Here is a 17,736-nt window from a genome sequence, read left to right on the forward strand (position 1 = left end):
AAGACCTGAACACTGTTTAATGAGATTATCAGGTTTAATCTGATTGACTGGATTGAATCTGCTGAACCACAGTAACCTCAAACAATACAGAATGTACACACTGTACTGCAGTAATAATACACACTGTACTGCAGTAATAATAGACACTGTACTGTAGTAATAATACACACTGTACTGTAGTAATGATAAACACTGTACACACTGGTAAAAGATCTGTTATATTTGTATATTTGTCTGTATATATTGATGCATTGTTTTCATCCACAGTGTCCAAACTTTTTCTTTCTTCACCATCCAATGTCTTTTTTTTTAAATCCAGGATAACAACTCACTGGTTCTCTCTGGGTTACTTTGTATCACTATTACATCTGTATTACACTCACTTGCTTCCCTGCAGGTTGTTTTTAAACCTCTCGATATAAATAACCTGAGTGGACTTGACTCAGCGATGCATGTCAGGTAAACTCAGCAGCAGCTCACAGTCAGATTAGTGACAATGAACTGCAGTAACCCCTTTAACTGACCCGCTGGCGGAACATCAGATTTTTTTCAGTTATTTTCCCTTCAGAGTTTATCATTGGTTCAAGATATCTGGGTGGAAAAGGGTTCTATGGGAACCCACTAGTCTCATCTTGACAGACGTTGTTGAGGCAGTTTCCCTGGCAGTTGTAATGAACTTTGTGTTCATTAATCCAACTTTTGATGTGCAGAGCAGTCAGGAGAGAAGGTTTACTAGAGGAGGCCTCAAACCTGAGATGCCGGAGGTGAGGGAAGAGGGGGGCTCTGGAGGAAACAGTCCTGTGTCCCCTCCTGATGGCCAGTGTTATCGCCAAGGAAGGCAGAGGAGAGGAGAGGAGAGGAGAAAGAGATAAACTGGAGTCTTGGCTCTTTACAGTAGATCCCATGTGGTGTCATAGCCTGGGTATACCCAGACTGCCTTGCACGCTTGATTTAATTTCGAACTGCGAAAGGGTCTGGAAACTAGAGAGGTTTCTTAGCCCTGTTTTAGGGATCCAATCACAGAACGGGGAGGGACGGCAAGACGATGACGCGTACTACTCGGCAGACGGAAGCTTGTAGTTTTCCGGATCCAACATGGCTGCTGCAGACGCGAAACTCTCTTTAGCTGTAGATGGTATTTTAAATAGTTAAGAGCGAAAGTTGAAAGGCGAAAGGTCTCTCGGCAGCTCCGCTGTCCCCCGGCTCGTAGCCAGATCACCGGTAGCGCCGGCTCGTAGCGCCGCACCGGCGAGACCGCCGGTCACCGCCGGTGATCTGGCTACGAGCCGGGGGACAGCGGAGCCCCCAGAGACCCGCAGCAGCTTGTTTATTGCCCATAAAATCAGTGGATGTGTGTGGCTGAATGACATGAGGGAGAATAAAGCGTGAAAATAAATACTCTTGCAGAAAGCGAGAACTGGAGAAGCAAAGCAGCAAGCAACACTCTCTCACAGACACACACACAACAAACATCAATTTCTGTTGCTCTACGTCGTCATCTGGTATAACTGATCTGATTGGCTAAGAGCTACCTACAGACGCTTTGATAGACATTCTAAGCGTCCAATAAACGGCTCCGGAGGATCGTAAACCACACCTCCTCTGCGGAGAAAAGCATTGCTCGTTGCCAGACTAGACCTCATTTGAGATTAGTCTGGTGTTAGCCAGGCTAGTGGTGTCAAAGGTCTTCCTGACCAATGGAGTGATCACACATCTGTAATGGTCATAAACGCCAGGCATCATGGGGAGGAGAGAGGGAGGTTTTCTGGCCAGAAACTCAATATGGAGGCCCCGGATGCCAAATTAAAATGCTGCTGCATTTTAATTCACGTCAGTTCAAATATACAAATGAACCTTAGTCCACATGTCGCACAATCCCAACACGGGCATCGTCCTTATTATCTGCCGGAGTTTTTCGGCTGCCATGGCGATTGCTGTTTACATTCCTCCATCAGCTGATGCGGAGGCAGCTGCTCACGTCATACATGCCACTGGTGCAAGGATATTGATGCAGCAGCCTAACACTTCCACTGTTATCACTGGGGAGAAAACATGACTTGACCTACACCAGTATGTCGATTGCCCGACCAGAGACAAATGCGCGTTTCCATTAGGGTAAAAAGTGGCCTTTGGGAAAGCTTCTGGCCACGCCCTCTCTAATGGCCGCTCACTCTGCGTGTCTCCATTACAAAAAAAGGCCCCAGAGGGATTGGGTGTGTTTCTATCAAGGTGCTGTGGAATGACATAAAACATCTAACAGAATCATGTTCCTCTTTAAATACTTTTAAGACCAAGCTCAAAAAATCCCAATAGATGTTCTACACCTTTGTATTTGTTTTGTTTAAATTTTGTTTGTGTTTTTTTATTCATCATCTAGCTATGTAATTTAAGTAAAGAATAGTTACTTATAGGTTTAAGAGGGAGGGTCGCGTATATAAGCCCTTTGGGCTTTTTGATCTTTCCTGCATTTTCTTTTACTGTTTCTTGTACTGTTATTTCCTAACAATTGTATGTTTTTTAAGTGCAAACAACAATAAATAATAAAAAATAATAAATAAAAAACAACTTCTCTTCCCCCACAGGCACCGCAAGCACCCACCCCCGTCTGAAACACATTTTAAATTTGCCTCAATCTCAGAGACATCCTCAGACTTAAGTTAAGGTAATCAAGATAATCAGAACTTCAGAGGTCAGGGTGACATGTCTTGATGAAGTATTTTGTACTAGTTGTACACATTGCAATTATCCTGTTTATTTACAACAATTTTTGATTCCATATTCCTCAACATATCAATTAAGACACTCATCTCAGTACTTATTTTTTCATTCCTACAGTGAATAAAACAATTGGTAAAAAAGCATTTATGTTCAAAGCACCATCAGAGGAATAATCTTCCTGTAAACATACGATCATTGACGTCTTTTCATAGTTTTAAATATGCCCTGTCTTCTTATTTTGAGTTAAACTGCACATGTTTCAGATAAAATTATGTAATTTTTCAATTTGATAGGTTGTGTTTATTCTTGTGTTCATTCTTGTGTTCATTTTTTGTTTGTTATGTTTGTGTTGATGCCTGTTGTCTTTGTTGTTGTATGTCTGTAAATTGTTGAGTGTTTTGTTTTGTAATGTACTTTAGGACCCCCTCGAAAACCAGAGGATTCCTCTCAAGGGGTTTATCCTACTCAATAAAATTTCTGAATGAACATGCTGCATGCCACAGTGAGTACTTTGACAGACAGGTGAACCTCATTGTTGTGCGGAGGCGGAGCTCCTCTCACCTGAGCAGGTGTCTTTCTCACTGAAACTCTGATGGGAACAAAGAGGAAACATGACACTTGTGTCCACAGAACAGTGAGTACATGTTGTACGTGTGTTCATTTACTTTCAAGTAATGTGAGGAGAAAGTACACTGTAAAAAATGTTTGTAGAAATTAAAGTAAAACTGTCAAATTGCATCAGGAATGGGGCGTAAAATAAAAAATTGTGTATCACCGTAGTAGGCACTTTTAATTACCGTAAATCAAGGAATAGCACAATTTTTACTTTTACTGTCATGAACTGTAGGAAACTCACAGTTCTGCTGTAAAAATATAACATTTTCATGTAAAATTAATGGAGAAATATCATAATGTCAAAATGACACATTTACCCTAATAATAACGGGACTTTTCAGTCTAAATTACAGTTTTTGCTGATATTCACATTTAAATTTACAGTAGAAAACCCACTCACTGTATTTTTTACGATGATATTCTGGCAACCACAGCTGCCGGTATTTTACTGTGAATTAAACAGATTATTTTTTACAGTGTATGTCACTGTATCCAGTGTTAATTTGTTTATTTTACTGATTAATAATCACAACATCAGAAACCTGAACTTGATTCAGGTCAGACTGATCTTCTTCACTACTACATCCCTGATTTAAATATAAATATACTGCAAAAATCATTAAATAAACATTTTAATACATTATGTTTACATTATTAAGTATGTTTTTTTTTATTCTTCATTCGTAGCAAAGATCAATTTTATTTTTTTATTATTATTTATTTATTGTTTCTAAAGGCTTATTTAAGGAGGCGCAAAAATAAATAAATAAAATAAAATTGAATAAATATTTTAAACTGAACAAGACAAAACATTTCTGCACGAGTCTGCGTTTATTGTCACATCTATTTGTTTTATACAATATTATTAATTAAACTTATTTATTTAGTTTGTTTTATTTTGGGGGTTTCTGTGATTCGTTGTTCTTTTATTAATTATTTATTGTTTTATTCAATATATTTGTGAAAAATATAATTAATATAAGGAACATTATCCAAAATTATTTTGTATATCAGCATCTAAAATATACACTAATATATTCAATAGTAAATTGTATTTTATTCTGAAATCTACATTTTTGTGTCTATATTCTTAATACACTCAGTGATACATTTTCTGGGCATAAATCAGACTTTTACATAGTTTGTTTCTAACTTTTAAACGTTTGTTAAAGAGCTGGATGTTGTTTATAATCTCACAGATTAAATTTATTATACAATCAAAGTATAAATATGAAGTTGAGACGTTTATTGTTTTTGTTTATTTTCTGTTGTTTGTGTTTTATTTGGTCTTGAGCAACGGAGCGGCTTCTAATCTGACCTGCAGCTATTTACAGCAGAGATTAACAGATTACAGGTTGATAATCCAAAGAACAAACACACACACACAGACACACACACACACAGACACAGACACACACACACACACACACACACACACACACACACACACACACACACACACTTGTGTACGAAAAGCAGAAATAAAAATAGAAGAAAAAAAAGAGTTCATTTACTGTTAGTGTAGTATAGTTTGAGATGCTTGTACTTTGGATTATAAACAAACAAACAAACAAACTGAAGACTAAAAGAACATTTACAAATTATTTTATTGTACCTGAGAACGTCCTGAAAATATGATGCCATATTACAGATTACAAGTCCAATAATTAGATATAAATTATTTATTATTGTCTTCAAAGTGAAAACTTCTGCCCTCTGTTTATTACTTGATGTAATGAGCTGGTTGGAACAGAGACGGTTTCAGTGACTTTTATTTTATTTCTGTCCATTTTGAATAAAGTTTGTTTAACGATGAGTTTAAGTTTCAGTTCCTTAAAGAGAGAAACTTTTACTTATACTGTTATTTATTTTTAATTTTTTTCTCTCTGTTTAGGTGCAACAATACCTAACCTGTGGGTTCAAGTGAAAGTGAAATCATGAATTATTGGTCAAGTCCAGTGGTGGAATGTACATTTACTCAAGTACTGTACTTAAATTCAATTTTTAGGTACTACTTCACTCCATTTTGAGGAAAATATTGTACTTTTTACTCCACTACATTTAGCTGACAGCTTTAGTTACTTTTCAGGTTGAGATTAAACATAAAAAAAATGATTAATTTAAAGTGATTAGAAATTTTAAACCTCATAACAGTAGGCCTATATTACATAGTTAAAATGAGCTCTATCTTTACAAAAACAAAATACTGCTTATATATATGCATCAATACAAATAATCAAATAATATATTTGGAATATATAAAACAATCTCAGTGGGTCCATTCTGCATAATGAGTACTTTGATGCTGATACTTTTGTACTTTTACTTCAGTAAGTTTTGAATGCAGGACTTTTACTTGTAGTGAAGTAATTTCACAGTGCGGTATTAATTCAAATTCAAATACAATATTCAAAATTACTTTATTTATCCCCGGGGGGAAATTCAGTTAGTCTGTTAGCTCTTGAAGAATTAGACAGCCTGATTAGTACTTTAACTTAAGTAATGGATCTGAATACTTTTTCCACCACTGATCAAGTCTTGAGTCTGACTTCAGTCCAAGTCATTTGACTCGAGACTCTGTCAGTGATGTATAGACTATATTATAAACAGGTTGTGCAATAAGTTGACATCAGGGTAGAGGATGACGAAATGCATTTAACTAAACAAAACAGCAGTACGTGCCTGTTCTGCTTTTTATGAATTTGCATCAGGAGGAATAAACAGCAGCAACACAAACACGTGTTAATTCCCTGGACAGATAAAATCACCAATAGATTACCCTTAAAATTCTGACATCAGGGAAACGAGTTCTGCCCTCGAACCAAGCAGAAACCTCTAGGCCTGAACCACATACTGTTTATAAAGATGAACGACATGGCAAAACATCTGGATCACCCCCCTAGTGGCCGGCTGCAGTATTGAGCAATTATTTTTATACAAACACTGACGATGCACACTAAAAAAAATGGACTGCCAATAAGAACACAGATTCTGAAGAAAACTAGCCTGCAAAAAAGGCGACATCCTCTTCCAGGACTTTTTTTTATTTTAATGTTTAAATGTTGTCTTGATATGATAACAACTTGTCACTCAGGGATCAAATAAATTATGTATATGTATAAAATTATAATATAATGTTGTAAAGCACTTTGAGTTGCATTTATATGTATGAAAAGCGCTATATAAATAAAGTTTGATTGATGATTGATTGATTGATATAATGTATATTTTGGGTTTTGGCAGCATGTTCAAAACAGATTACAACTCTTGCAGTGTTTAAAGTTTTCTTGTGTATTTATTTTTGATTCCTTCTGCAACCGGCCTGCTTTCCTCTAGGGTTCTATAGGTTATAAACCCCGCCCCCTGCATAGGTGTGTTTCCACTGAGTACTTTTTGGAAAGCGGCTGAGTGTTTTTGCTCCGCCCACTAGTTAGTTCCCCTCGGCCTCTGTTCCCATACAGGTACTTTTGTAGCAGCTAACCAACGGAGTTCGAATGTGACAACAGACCGACGCAGCAAGCAGTGTTGCCATCTTAGTGACTTTGTCTCTACATTTAGAGACTATTCACACACCTCTAGAGACTCTTTTTCAAAAAAGCAACTGGCGACAAATCTAGCGACCTTTTCTGGTGTTATTGGAGACTTTTGGAGACTCGTTCCTAACCTTCTTAACGAGTAGCAGGCGCCGTCCCAAAGCACTCACAAGCGGCCCAGTCCTCCCGCAGCAGTCTCTCCCAGCTGCAGTCGGAGCAGGAGATGTTAACCCCTCAGCGTCCATTTTGCACCAGTTTGCAAATGAATCACGCATGCGCAAAATCGCCTCAGAAAGTACGTACTTGAGGCACATACTTTCTGAGCCGCTACCTGAGCAGCTAAGTTGGGCGGATCCTCTCTCCCAAGCCACAGCCATAGCGGCTCACTAGATGGAAAAGTACTTAATGGAAACGTGCCTCATGTTAGTGGATGGGACATGACTGAAAAAAAAAAATCAAAGTACAGGTAAATAAATGTTTCAACATTTTTTCTGTCATTTTAGGTAGCTCTTATCATGCTGATATTTGTTCTTTTGGTTTTAATTAGTTATTTGATTCTATAAAACAGGGCTGTGATGTAACTGACTCTTGATTTGTTGGGCCGGTGTCTACGGTTCAAACAGTCCAGGTAGCATTTTGTTGGGATTGTACTACAGGTGAATCTTGGGTTCATTTGTGGACTTTAACATTTGTGGACTAAATGAATGAATGAATGAATGCAACTGAGGGTGAGACTTCATTCAGAATCTCCTTCCATAAGGAATTCTGAAACAACTGCAACTTTGACCTTCTCTGCGCACCGAAGTCGCCTTAATGAACACAAAGTTCATTAATACTACCAGAGAAAGCTTAACTCAACAACAAGGACAACCAGCAACTTAATTTGCAAGACAGCAAATTATTGAACCCAACTTCCTTCTTCCACGCCGGCCACTGAAAAAGGATCTCCCCCTTTTCAACTGGATTCGTGAGTAATGTAACTGGGCTTAGACAAGCAATCAGCAAGGACTTTAGCAGCAAGGATTTGACCTGTAATTAATGATTTGGTTTAAATGTGTGTTTTAAGTATATTTATGTGATATTCGTGTTACAATCAAAGTTGTATGTTAATCTTGCTTCATACAGACAGTCAGTCTTATATGCAGCTAACTATACTAACCTTTGACCTGCTCATACACTGATTTTCACATGATATATTTTAAATTAACTGGAACTAAACACAGTTTATAACAGTTCACATGACCAGGGCAAAGCCTAGTCACCTGGCTTCACAGCTGGAGTTTTACGACTCATTGTGTGAGGAACTCCAACCTACAACACACACACACACACACACACACACGTTCCCTCTCTTTTGTAATGTAGTTATCTATTTTATAGATGTGTGCTTTTATTTGCTTTACTTGTTTAGAATAAATACCTTTTGATTACGAATGCTGTCTATTTAATGTTGTACATTATGAACGATATGCTGACCTCTACTATGTCAAGAATTCACGATTCCTTCAACCACTATTAAATACTAATATGGTAATTTGATTATAATTATATTCATCATTAATAATCAGTATTCCAAATTGATAGTTTAATAACTTTATGAGACTGATTTAGGTGAATTGGCTATATTTTTCTGTTCTTACAGATGGTGCCCCTACGAGCTATGACTCAGAGTAAATCAAGTCATATAATTTCTTATAATTAATAATTATTTATGATTATTATTAATAATTCTTATAGCCATCTAATCACACTTTTGAACCGTGAGATCCACACCAGTGTTGCTCAGGTTCATCCCTACATATTTGGTATCCTTATGGGAGGGATAGCATTTATGATAACGCCCTTTTATTAACATATTCGCCCTGTGAAAGGTCATCATTTATTCATAAAAGAACCATCCTTAATTCCCAATATTTTTGGTGACCCGTGATGGAGGCAATTGGTATCTGTAACTAGATACCCCAACATATTTGACGCCCCGTTGCGTAGTTACAACAATTTTGAACTCTATATTTTGGTCTGTAACACAATGAGGGGACTGTAGTTTGTGTTCACAGACCTCAGATCTGCCTCCTGCAGCAGAGTAAAGTTAAAAATACACAGATTTATTATTCTGACCATCAGGATGAACATCAACTTTTAGATATAAGTCTTTTTAAGTGTTTTCTGATTATGTTGGATGAAAAAAAACACCGAAAATAATGTCCAGCATCAACAACAGTGAAGTGATTATAAACTACCGTAATTTTCAGACTATAAGCCGCGCCTTTTCCCCCATTTTTCGATTCTGCGGCTTATATAACGATGCGGCTAATCTATGGATTTTTACAGCTAACGGCCACTAGGTTACCTCCTAAATCTATGGATTTTACAGGTTACAGTCCACCAACTTTAACTCTATGGGCTCTATGACCGGTCCGCGAGGAGCGGCGGGCTCCAGCAGGAAAAGCTGGAGGCAGGTGTACTACCAGATCGGCTCGGGGTCCTTCAGATACTTTTAAGCTATTTTTCACTTGTCTGTGTGTATTTGTGTCGAAAGCTACTTAGTTTGTCGGAGTCGCCGTGCCGTAGCGTTTTGTGTGACGTAATCAGCGGCAGACGAAGGACCCCGAGCCAATCTGGCAGGGCGCCGGAAAAGAGTGAAACAGGTAGCGCGCAAAAGTGAAAGTGAAACCGAGAGTGGTACGAGAGACAGAACGAGAGACAGAACGAGAGACAGAACGACATTATGAGAGCGAGATAGTTTGTGCAAAGGAAGTTTTCATGCACAAACCCTCATTATGGAAAACAAACGTAGAAATGCATATGATGCAGCTTTTAAGTTAAAGACAGTCAATCTGGCTGTAAAAGAAGCTTCCTCAAGCAGCCATCTCTTTCCCCACAATCCCCTCTGTGCACGAACTCTTACATATGGTAATTAAACATTAAAACACCTGTGGCTTATAGTCCAGTGCGGCTTATATATGTACACATCATTCAATTTAGCTGCTGCGGCTTATACTCCGGTGCGCCTTATAGTGCGGAAAATACGGTAATCATGAGGTGCCGTACCTTTCTTCCTCCACCAGGGTCCATCTCTGACGGAGTACGAGACGTCCTTGAACTCGATGTTGACCGCTGGTCTCCGAGGTAACGAGGAGAACCTCTGGGCCTCCGTCAGGTTGTTCTCCACCTTCTTCAGGTGTCCCTGCAGCAGCGGCGTCTGCTGGCTGCCCGCCGGCCGCTTCTTGACCACCTCGTCCATACAAACACATACCGTCCGTGGATCCAACATGAGGTCTGGGGGCCCGTTGGTGTTCTGAGGGTTTGAATATATTCATGATGATTATCTGAATCATAATGACTGGCTCACCTGAGAGGATTTATTCAGTTTGTTCCAAGGTTTTTATAGTTAACGAAAACTAACGAAATAACGAAAACTAGAATTGAAAAAAGATTTTCGTTAACTGAAATAAAAATAAAAACTAGAGTTTTTAAAAAAACGATAACTAACTGAAACTGTATTGCGTGGTTACAAAACTAACTAAAACTAACTAAAATTATAGTGAAAATGTCCTTAGTTTTTGTTTTTTCATTCATAATTCAGTGTTTCTATTTGAACATGCAACACATGGTGAATATGTTTACTGAGACTGGGATGTCTACACTCGAAACAAAATTCAAAACACCCAGAACTGTAAGAGTTAATAACCTTATTGGGGCTGAGATGATAAACCAAAGGAAATAAAGGAAACATTTATTATGACCTCTTTGAATCTGGCACCCAACACATAGCCCATTACAAAAAAACCTAAAACTAACACTAAAACTAATAAAAACTAAACTAAAACTAAGCATTTTCAAAAAAATAAAAACGAAACTAAAACTAGAAAACTCACTCTAAAAACTAACTAAAACTAACTGAATTTGAAAACAAAAATTCACAACGAAATTAAAACTAAAACTAAAACTAATGAAAAATCCAAAACTATTATAACCTTGGTTTGTTCACAGTCACAACAATCAACATAAAAATAATCATCTGGTCGGTTTACAGAAGGGCTCGTCAACTACATTTGTCAAAAGCCAGACTTTGAGTAGACACTGTGGCTGCTGGATTTAAAATAAAGAAAAATAATGTACTTGATGCTTGATGATCACTGGTTTACAGCCTCAATGTTGATGATAACGAACAATAAGCAGACATGAAGTGTTTCTGGCCCCACGATGCGATTTTATCCCCATACTTGAGTCACAATACGATATTATTGTGATTTTAAGCATTTTGCGATATGGTGAGTATTGCGATACAACATATTGCAATTGCGAACTGTTTAACTGCATTTTGTGTCCACAAAATTAAACTCAATCAAGAATTGTTTTGTCAAATAAGAGAAAATTATCAGTCTATTCATCTCACTTCAGTCTTTTTATTTCTCCACAATGAGAGTCAAACCCACAGACTGACCAACAAAGTATTCAGTCAAACTAACTGAACTGATATCAAACATGTATGGACGACAACAACTGCAGCATTTTAATAAACTGTCTTAAACTTTAAGCTTCACCGCTCTGAATTTTTTTTTGAATGAAACTAAGGCTACGTTTACACGAGGACGGTCTGAACAGAAGACGCAAAAGTGGCGTCACGTCTTCACTTTTTTTTTTTTTATTCTGCGTTTGGACGATCGCTTTCAGGAGGAAATCTGCTGCATACGGTGACGCAAAAGTGTGTGAAATTGGATTGTATGCAGCCAGGCGGCATCACTTAAAGCCATAAGAGCATCTTTGGGCATGCAGAAGTTTTCACACCACACATTTTCATCAGCTACTCCTTCCACAAAGTTCTCCACCATCACTAGATCTCCCAGGTCTCGTTCACAGCCGTCTGGCTCCTCCCACCAATCGCTGCATCCAGAATGTGATGGAGGTAATTCCAGATCCTTCTCTGTTCACTAATACTATCTGTACATATCCTGGACATTTGGTGGAAAGACTCCTGTAAGTTTATTAGAGCTGCCAGAGCAGCTTGAAGGTCCCACCATGGAAATAATCCCACGTTTGTTTATTTTCCTGTACTGGAGCATGTATGTGACGTAAACACATACGTGACGTGAGCAGATCAGATCAGAGTTTTGTGTCTTGTCAGTGTAGACGACACGCTACGGAGGAGAGGATTTAACTTTTACACTTTGGAAGGTGGTTTCAGATTTTTGCGTTTTTAAGCCCCCAAAACGCCGTCACCGTCTAAACGAAAGGCACTTCAGATAAAATATTTTGTCGTTTTTACCCGCAAGCGTCCTCGTGTAAACAGGGCCTAACTTTGCAGCGTTATTATGATATCCTGACACATTATTATGCCTATAGATTCCTTAGATCTTCTAGTTTCATATGATAACTGTATCTACAGTATATTCCTAAAAGTGAGCCCGCTACAGCCGCCGTAACGCTAAATATCGATACTTGGCAGCCATGGATCGATATAATACTGCCACACAAAATATTGTGATACTATGCTGTACGGCCTCTACCACGTAGGTCTTTCTGCTTATATCAATAAAATAATAATCAGTCATAATTCTGCTCTAACTCTTTCACAGTGTTTCCATGCATCTCATTCTGCAGTGCTTGTTTAGAGGACAACAGGAAGTTGTTGTCAGATTACCCGTCAGCTGTTGTGACTGACGCGTCCATATGGAGCTCTAATCTGCCTCCATACAGGAGCAGCAGGAGGTCACTGTCGGACACACACTGATCCCATATTATTTTATAGTATATATAGTATATTTAATTTTGTATTATATTATAATAGAATATATTGTGTTTTATATTATCATATTATATCTCAAAAATTATTTTATATTGTATATTAATTAAAAATACTTAATTTATTTTATTTTTTGACGACAGTTTTTTAAAATTATATTATAACATAATATATTGTATTATATTGCTTTATATATATTATTTGATTGTTCTATCAATTATATTGTATATTATTTTATATAGTATAATGTATTGAATTATCTTTTATAATTACATTTTATATATTGTCTTGTATTATATTTTATATATTTTATTATACATATTATATTTTATTAAATTACAATATTTGATATCAAAATCTATAATATGATGTCATATTATTTTTTTTATATTATTTAATATTTAATTATTAGTATTATTTAATCAAGTCAAGTCAGAATTTATTCATAGAGCACATTTAAAAACAACCTCAGTTGACCGAAGTGCTGTACAAATATCAAAATACAATAAAATCATACACAAATATAGTAATAACTAAAAAACAATGAAAACAGTAAAGTACTAATAAAAAAAATAAAAAAAATAAAAACAGAGCTAGAGTTAAAAATGAATTAAAAGAGTAAAAAGTAAAAACCATAATAATACTTTAGCATGATTATTTAGTACATCATGGTCCCATTTAGAGTAAAATAGACCATAAAGCAGGTGAGGATTTATGATTGACAGGTCACTACCACAGTGCACTTTGTGGTTTAGTTTTGGATTTTTCATTAGTTTTAGTTTTAATTTTGTTGTGAATTTTTGTCTTCAAATTCAGTTAGTTTCAGTTAGTTTTTAGAGTGAGTTTTCTAGTTTTAGTTTAGTTTATATTTTTTGAAAATGCTTACTTTTAGTTTAGTTTTTATTAGTTTTAGTGTTAGTTTTAGTTTTTTTGTAATGGGCTATATGTTGGTGCCAGATTCAAAGAGGTCATAATAAATGTTTCCTTTATTTCCTTTGGTTTATCATCTCAGCCCCAATAAGGTTATTAACTCTTACAGTTCTTGGTGTTTTGAATTTTGGTTCTAGTGTAAACATCCCAGTCTCAGTAAACATATTCACCATGTGTTGCATGTTCCAATAGAAACACTGAATTATGAATGGAAAAAGTTGACAAAAACGAAAACTAAGGACATTTTCACTATAATTTTAGTTAGTTTTGTAACCACGCAATACATTTTCAGTTAGTTATCGTTTTTTTAAAAACTCTAGTTTTTATTATTATTTCAGTTAACAAAAATGTTTTTTCAATTCTAGTTTATTAATTCTAGGTATTTTTTTTTTTATACCCAGCTCATCCTATATGATGGACAGAAGCTGCTAAAATAAAAAATAAATAAATGACTTAATAAATGAATTAATGCTATTAAATGTGTCTGAAATAAAAAAAATACCCCCCCCCCCCCAAAAAAAAAGACTCAATAAATAAACGTATATGCTTTAAAATGTATCAAAAATCACATAAAAAAAAAAGATTCAATAAATGAATGAATATGCTATTCAACTAGATCAAACATTGTATGTAAAACATATATAGGCATTATTCATCTGAGTGTGACTTAAATTTATATATAATGGAAATATTATTTTCTCTGCACTTTTCCCCCTCCAATTAGTTTCCCCAAGCATATTTATTTTTCATATTAATTTCTTCATATCTAATATTTTCCTTTAATTTATTTTTAAATGTATTTTATTCTTGAACCTGTGTTTCTATTCATTTTTAAGTTTAAGTTAGAGTTATTTTTAAGTTAGAGTTTACTCCATGACAACCCCCTCAGGTTTAGAATAAAGACATGCAAAAAGTATTTAAAAAAATTTAAAAAAATTGAGTTTGGTAAAATAAATAGAAAACTATAAAAATAATAAGTACAGGTGCATCTCAATAGATTTAAATATAATAGATTAGAAGTGTATTTAGGTCAGTAATGCAATTAAAAAAAGTGGAAATAACACATTATATAAATCCATTACACACAGAATTAAACATTTCATGTTTTAATTTATTTAATTTGTTCTAATTATGATGATTGTGGCTTACAGTTAATGAAGACCTAAAATTCAGTGTCTCAAAAAAATTTGAATATTATAAAAGACAGAAAAAAGTATGTTTAATATGGAAATGTTGGCCTCTGAAAAGTGTTCATCTATATTCACTCAATACTTGTTTGGGGCTATTTGACTTGAACTACTGAAAGTTGACTTTTTCATGATATTCTGATGTATTGAGATGCTCCTGTATGCAAACATGTTCAGATGTGGTGTTGTAAATAATGTTTAATGCCCAATAATTTAATAATTTAATCAAATAATGAATGTCTATTATTATTTTTGGAAGATTTAATGCCATATTAACAGTGGTGGGAGAAGTATTCAGATCTCTTACTTAAGTAAAAGTACTAATACCACACTGTGAAATTACTCCACTACAAGTAAAAGTCCTGCATTCAAAACTTACTGAAGTAAAAGTAAAAAATGATCAGCATCAAAATGTACTTAAAGTATCAAAAGTAAAAGTACTCGTTATGCAGAATGACCCCACTCAGAGTGTTTTATATATATCAATATAAGTATATTATTGGATTAATATTATGATGTATTTATGTAAGCAGCACAAGTAATCAAATGTAATTTGATCAAGTTAGGGATCGTTTTAACTATTTAATATACTGTTACAAGGTTTAATTAAAAAACAACAAGTCAAATCCCTTTAAATGTATTTTTTTTATGTTAAATCTCGACCTGTAAAGTAACTAAAGCTAAATGTAGTGGAGTAAAAAGTACAATATTTGCCTCTAAAATGTAGTGGAGTAGAAGTATAAAGTTACATAAAATGGAAATACTTAAATAAAGTACAAGTAAGTCAAAATTGTACTTAAGTAGAGTACTTGAGTAAATGTACTTTGTTACTTTCAGCCACTGGATATTAATGTATTTACCCTGCTCCAATATCTCCCCACACTGTGTTGTGTTGTGTTGTTGTTGTTGTTGTTGTTGTTGTGTTGTGTTGTACTCACCATGATGATGGAGTTGGTGACGGTGGGGTTGTGGACGGACCAGGCGGCCATCAGACAGGCCATGTCAGGCCGAGAGACAGAAACACTCCGACGCTCTGCTCCCTGTCGCTCTAATCACCGCTGACAGACACACAGCAGCCCTGAGCTCTGGCCCCGCCCACTCACAACACGCCCCGCCCACTTATAATCTAGCTCCGCCCACTCATGCCCCGGCCCCGCCCACTGGTCCACTGCAGGTTTAATCTTTAACCCTCTGATGCTCAACATGGTCATCAAAGTTCAAAGTAAACTTGATTTTTTATTTATTCATTTTTTTTTAATTATTATTATAATTTATTTTTATTTATTTATTTATTTTATTTTAAATACTTTATAGGTATGTATATGTATATATGTGTGTATTTATGTGTATATGTTTGTGTATGTATGTATGTATGTATGTGTGTGTGTATATATATGTATGCATGTGTGTATGTACGTATGTATATGTGTATGTATATGTATATATATGTGTATATATGTGTATGTATAGCATACACATATATACACATTTTATACACATATATACACATTTTATACACATATATACACTTTTTTTATTTTAGCAGTCGATTCAGCTGTTACCTTTTTTTTTTTTTCCTCTCCTGTTTTCCTTATTGCATTACTTTCTCTGTTGTATTCTCCTTTTTTTTTTTTTTTGTAGAGGATATGGGACAATGGGGTGGGATAGGCGGGTGGGCTGGGGGGAAGGGGGGAGTTAATGTGTACACTTACAGAATATGTAACCTATTTTTTGTTTAATTACAAATACCAATAAAAAGATTTTTCACAAAAAAAAAAAAAAAAACCTTGATTTTTATTGTTTGTACAGACTGGACGTGCGGCGCGAGGTTATTACAGTTACCGAAAACTAACGAAATAACTAGAATTGGAAAAGCATTTTCATTAACTGAAATAACAATTAAATCTTTTTTTAATTTTTTTAAAGGATAACGAACTGAAATTGTGAGGATAAAAATCTAAAGTTAACGCTCCTGTTATGTTCATTTCTCAGGAACAGCAATACTGTTTGTTGGTCAATTTGACCTGGGACATGTTCAATATCCACAAGTGTGAGAAACTAAAAATCCCAATAAACATTGTTTGTGTAACCCTTATTTCTTGTCGGGGTAGCGTTCTCCAGTCTCTCGGGCTGATGGGTGATGAGCAGGCTATAAGATAACTCCACACTTATTCCTTTATCTTCTTTAATAACCAATATCGGCAGGACAGCATATAGTATTCCACTTCACGGGTCACAACCATAGACTGTATATAACACAAGATGTATTTATGTATATTTATATATATGCAAAATACCTACTTTTAAGGTGAAATTAAGCATTATTTATGTGGTTTTTAAGGCTGACATAAATATTCAATCAATATCACTTTTAAATGTTCCAGTTGGTATTTTGCATATATATTATATATATATATATATATATATAAAAGACACTGAGCCTCCACTATATTCTTGCTCTGACCCTAGACTATAGATCCAGAAACTTAATTTCCTCATCTTGATTGTCTACTTACAAAAAAACTAAGGGGAAATGGTCCAATGACCGAGCAAGATGGGCAATTGGCCATTTGATATACAAATTAGAAGGTCAAAAACATGTAAGGTAAGGTACATGTAACATGTAAGGTAGGCCGGTTCCCGACTTGTACCCATAAATGCTCCTCACTTCTTATAGAAGGCCTTTTTTCTGAAATCCGTCTAGACTAGTCAGGTTGACGTGTAGTCAGTGTCGTCAGATCCCTCTTGCTCCTCCACAGTCCAAATATGGGCTGTATCCCAAAGTCAAGGATCCTTCCTTGGTGGGATCCTCCCTTCAGAGTCGGGTCCTTCCTAACACTGGTAGAACCACTAATGGAGCCTTCCCAGTGTGCAGGAGTGCGTCATTGCGTAACTGGATGTCATGCTTAAATTCAGCGCTGCAGTTTAAAAAGTTATTTATAAAAAACTATAAAGGATAATAGCAGACTGTCGCTCCCTGTTAACACAATAAAGAAATGTATAACTT

General features: G+C 35.7%; 1 protein-coding gene across 1 annotated transcript in view; it reads right to left on the reverse strand.

Annotated features, from left to right (window-relative positions):
* The window catches only part of abcg1 (ATP-binding cassette, sub-family G (WHITE), member 1), a 36,000-nt gene extending 20,170 nt beyond the window's left edge, over nucleotides 1–15,830 (reverse strand). The window contains exons 1-2 of the mRNA XM_059331404.1: nucleotides 15,668–15,830; nucleotides 9,918–10,164 (exon numbers count right to left, since the gene is read on the reverse strand). Coding sequence (XP_059187387.1) covers nucleotides 9,918–10,164; nucleotides 15,668–15,730 — 310 coding nt within the window. The 5' untranslated portion in view covers nucleotides 15,731–15,830. The remainder of the gene's footprint in view (nucleotides 1–9,917; nucleotides 10,165–15,667) is intronic.
* Between the last annotated feature and the right edge of the window lie 1,906 nt (nucleotides 15,831–17,736).

The sequence above is a fragment of the Centropristis striata genome, chromosome 4 (assembly GCF_030273125.1).
Source record: "Centropristis striata isolate RG_2023a ecotype Rhode Island chromosome 4, C.striata_1.0, whole genome shotgun sequence".
NCBI lineage: Eukaryota > Metazoa > Chordata > Actinopteri > Perciformes > Serranidae > Centropristis > Centropristis striata.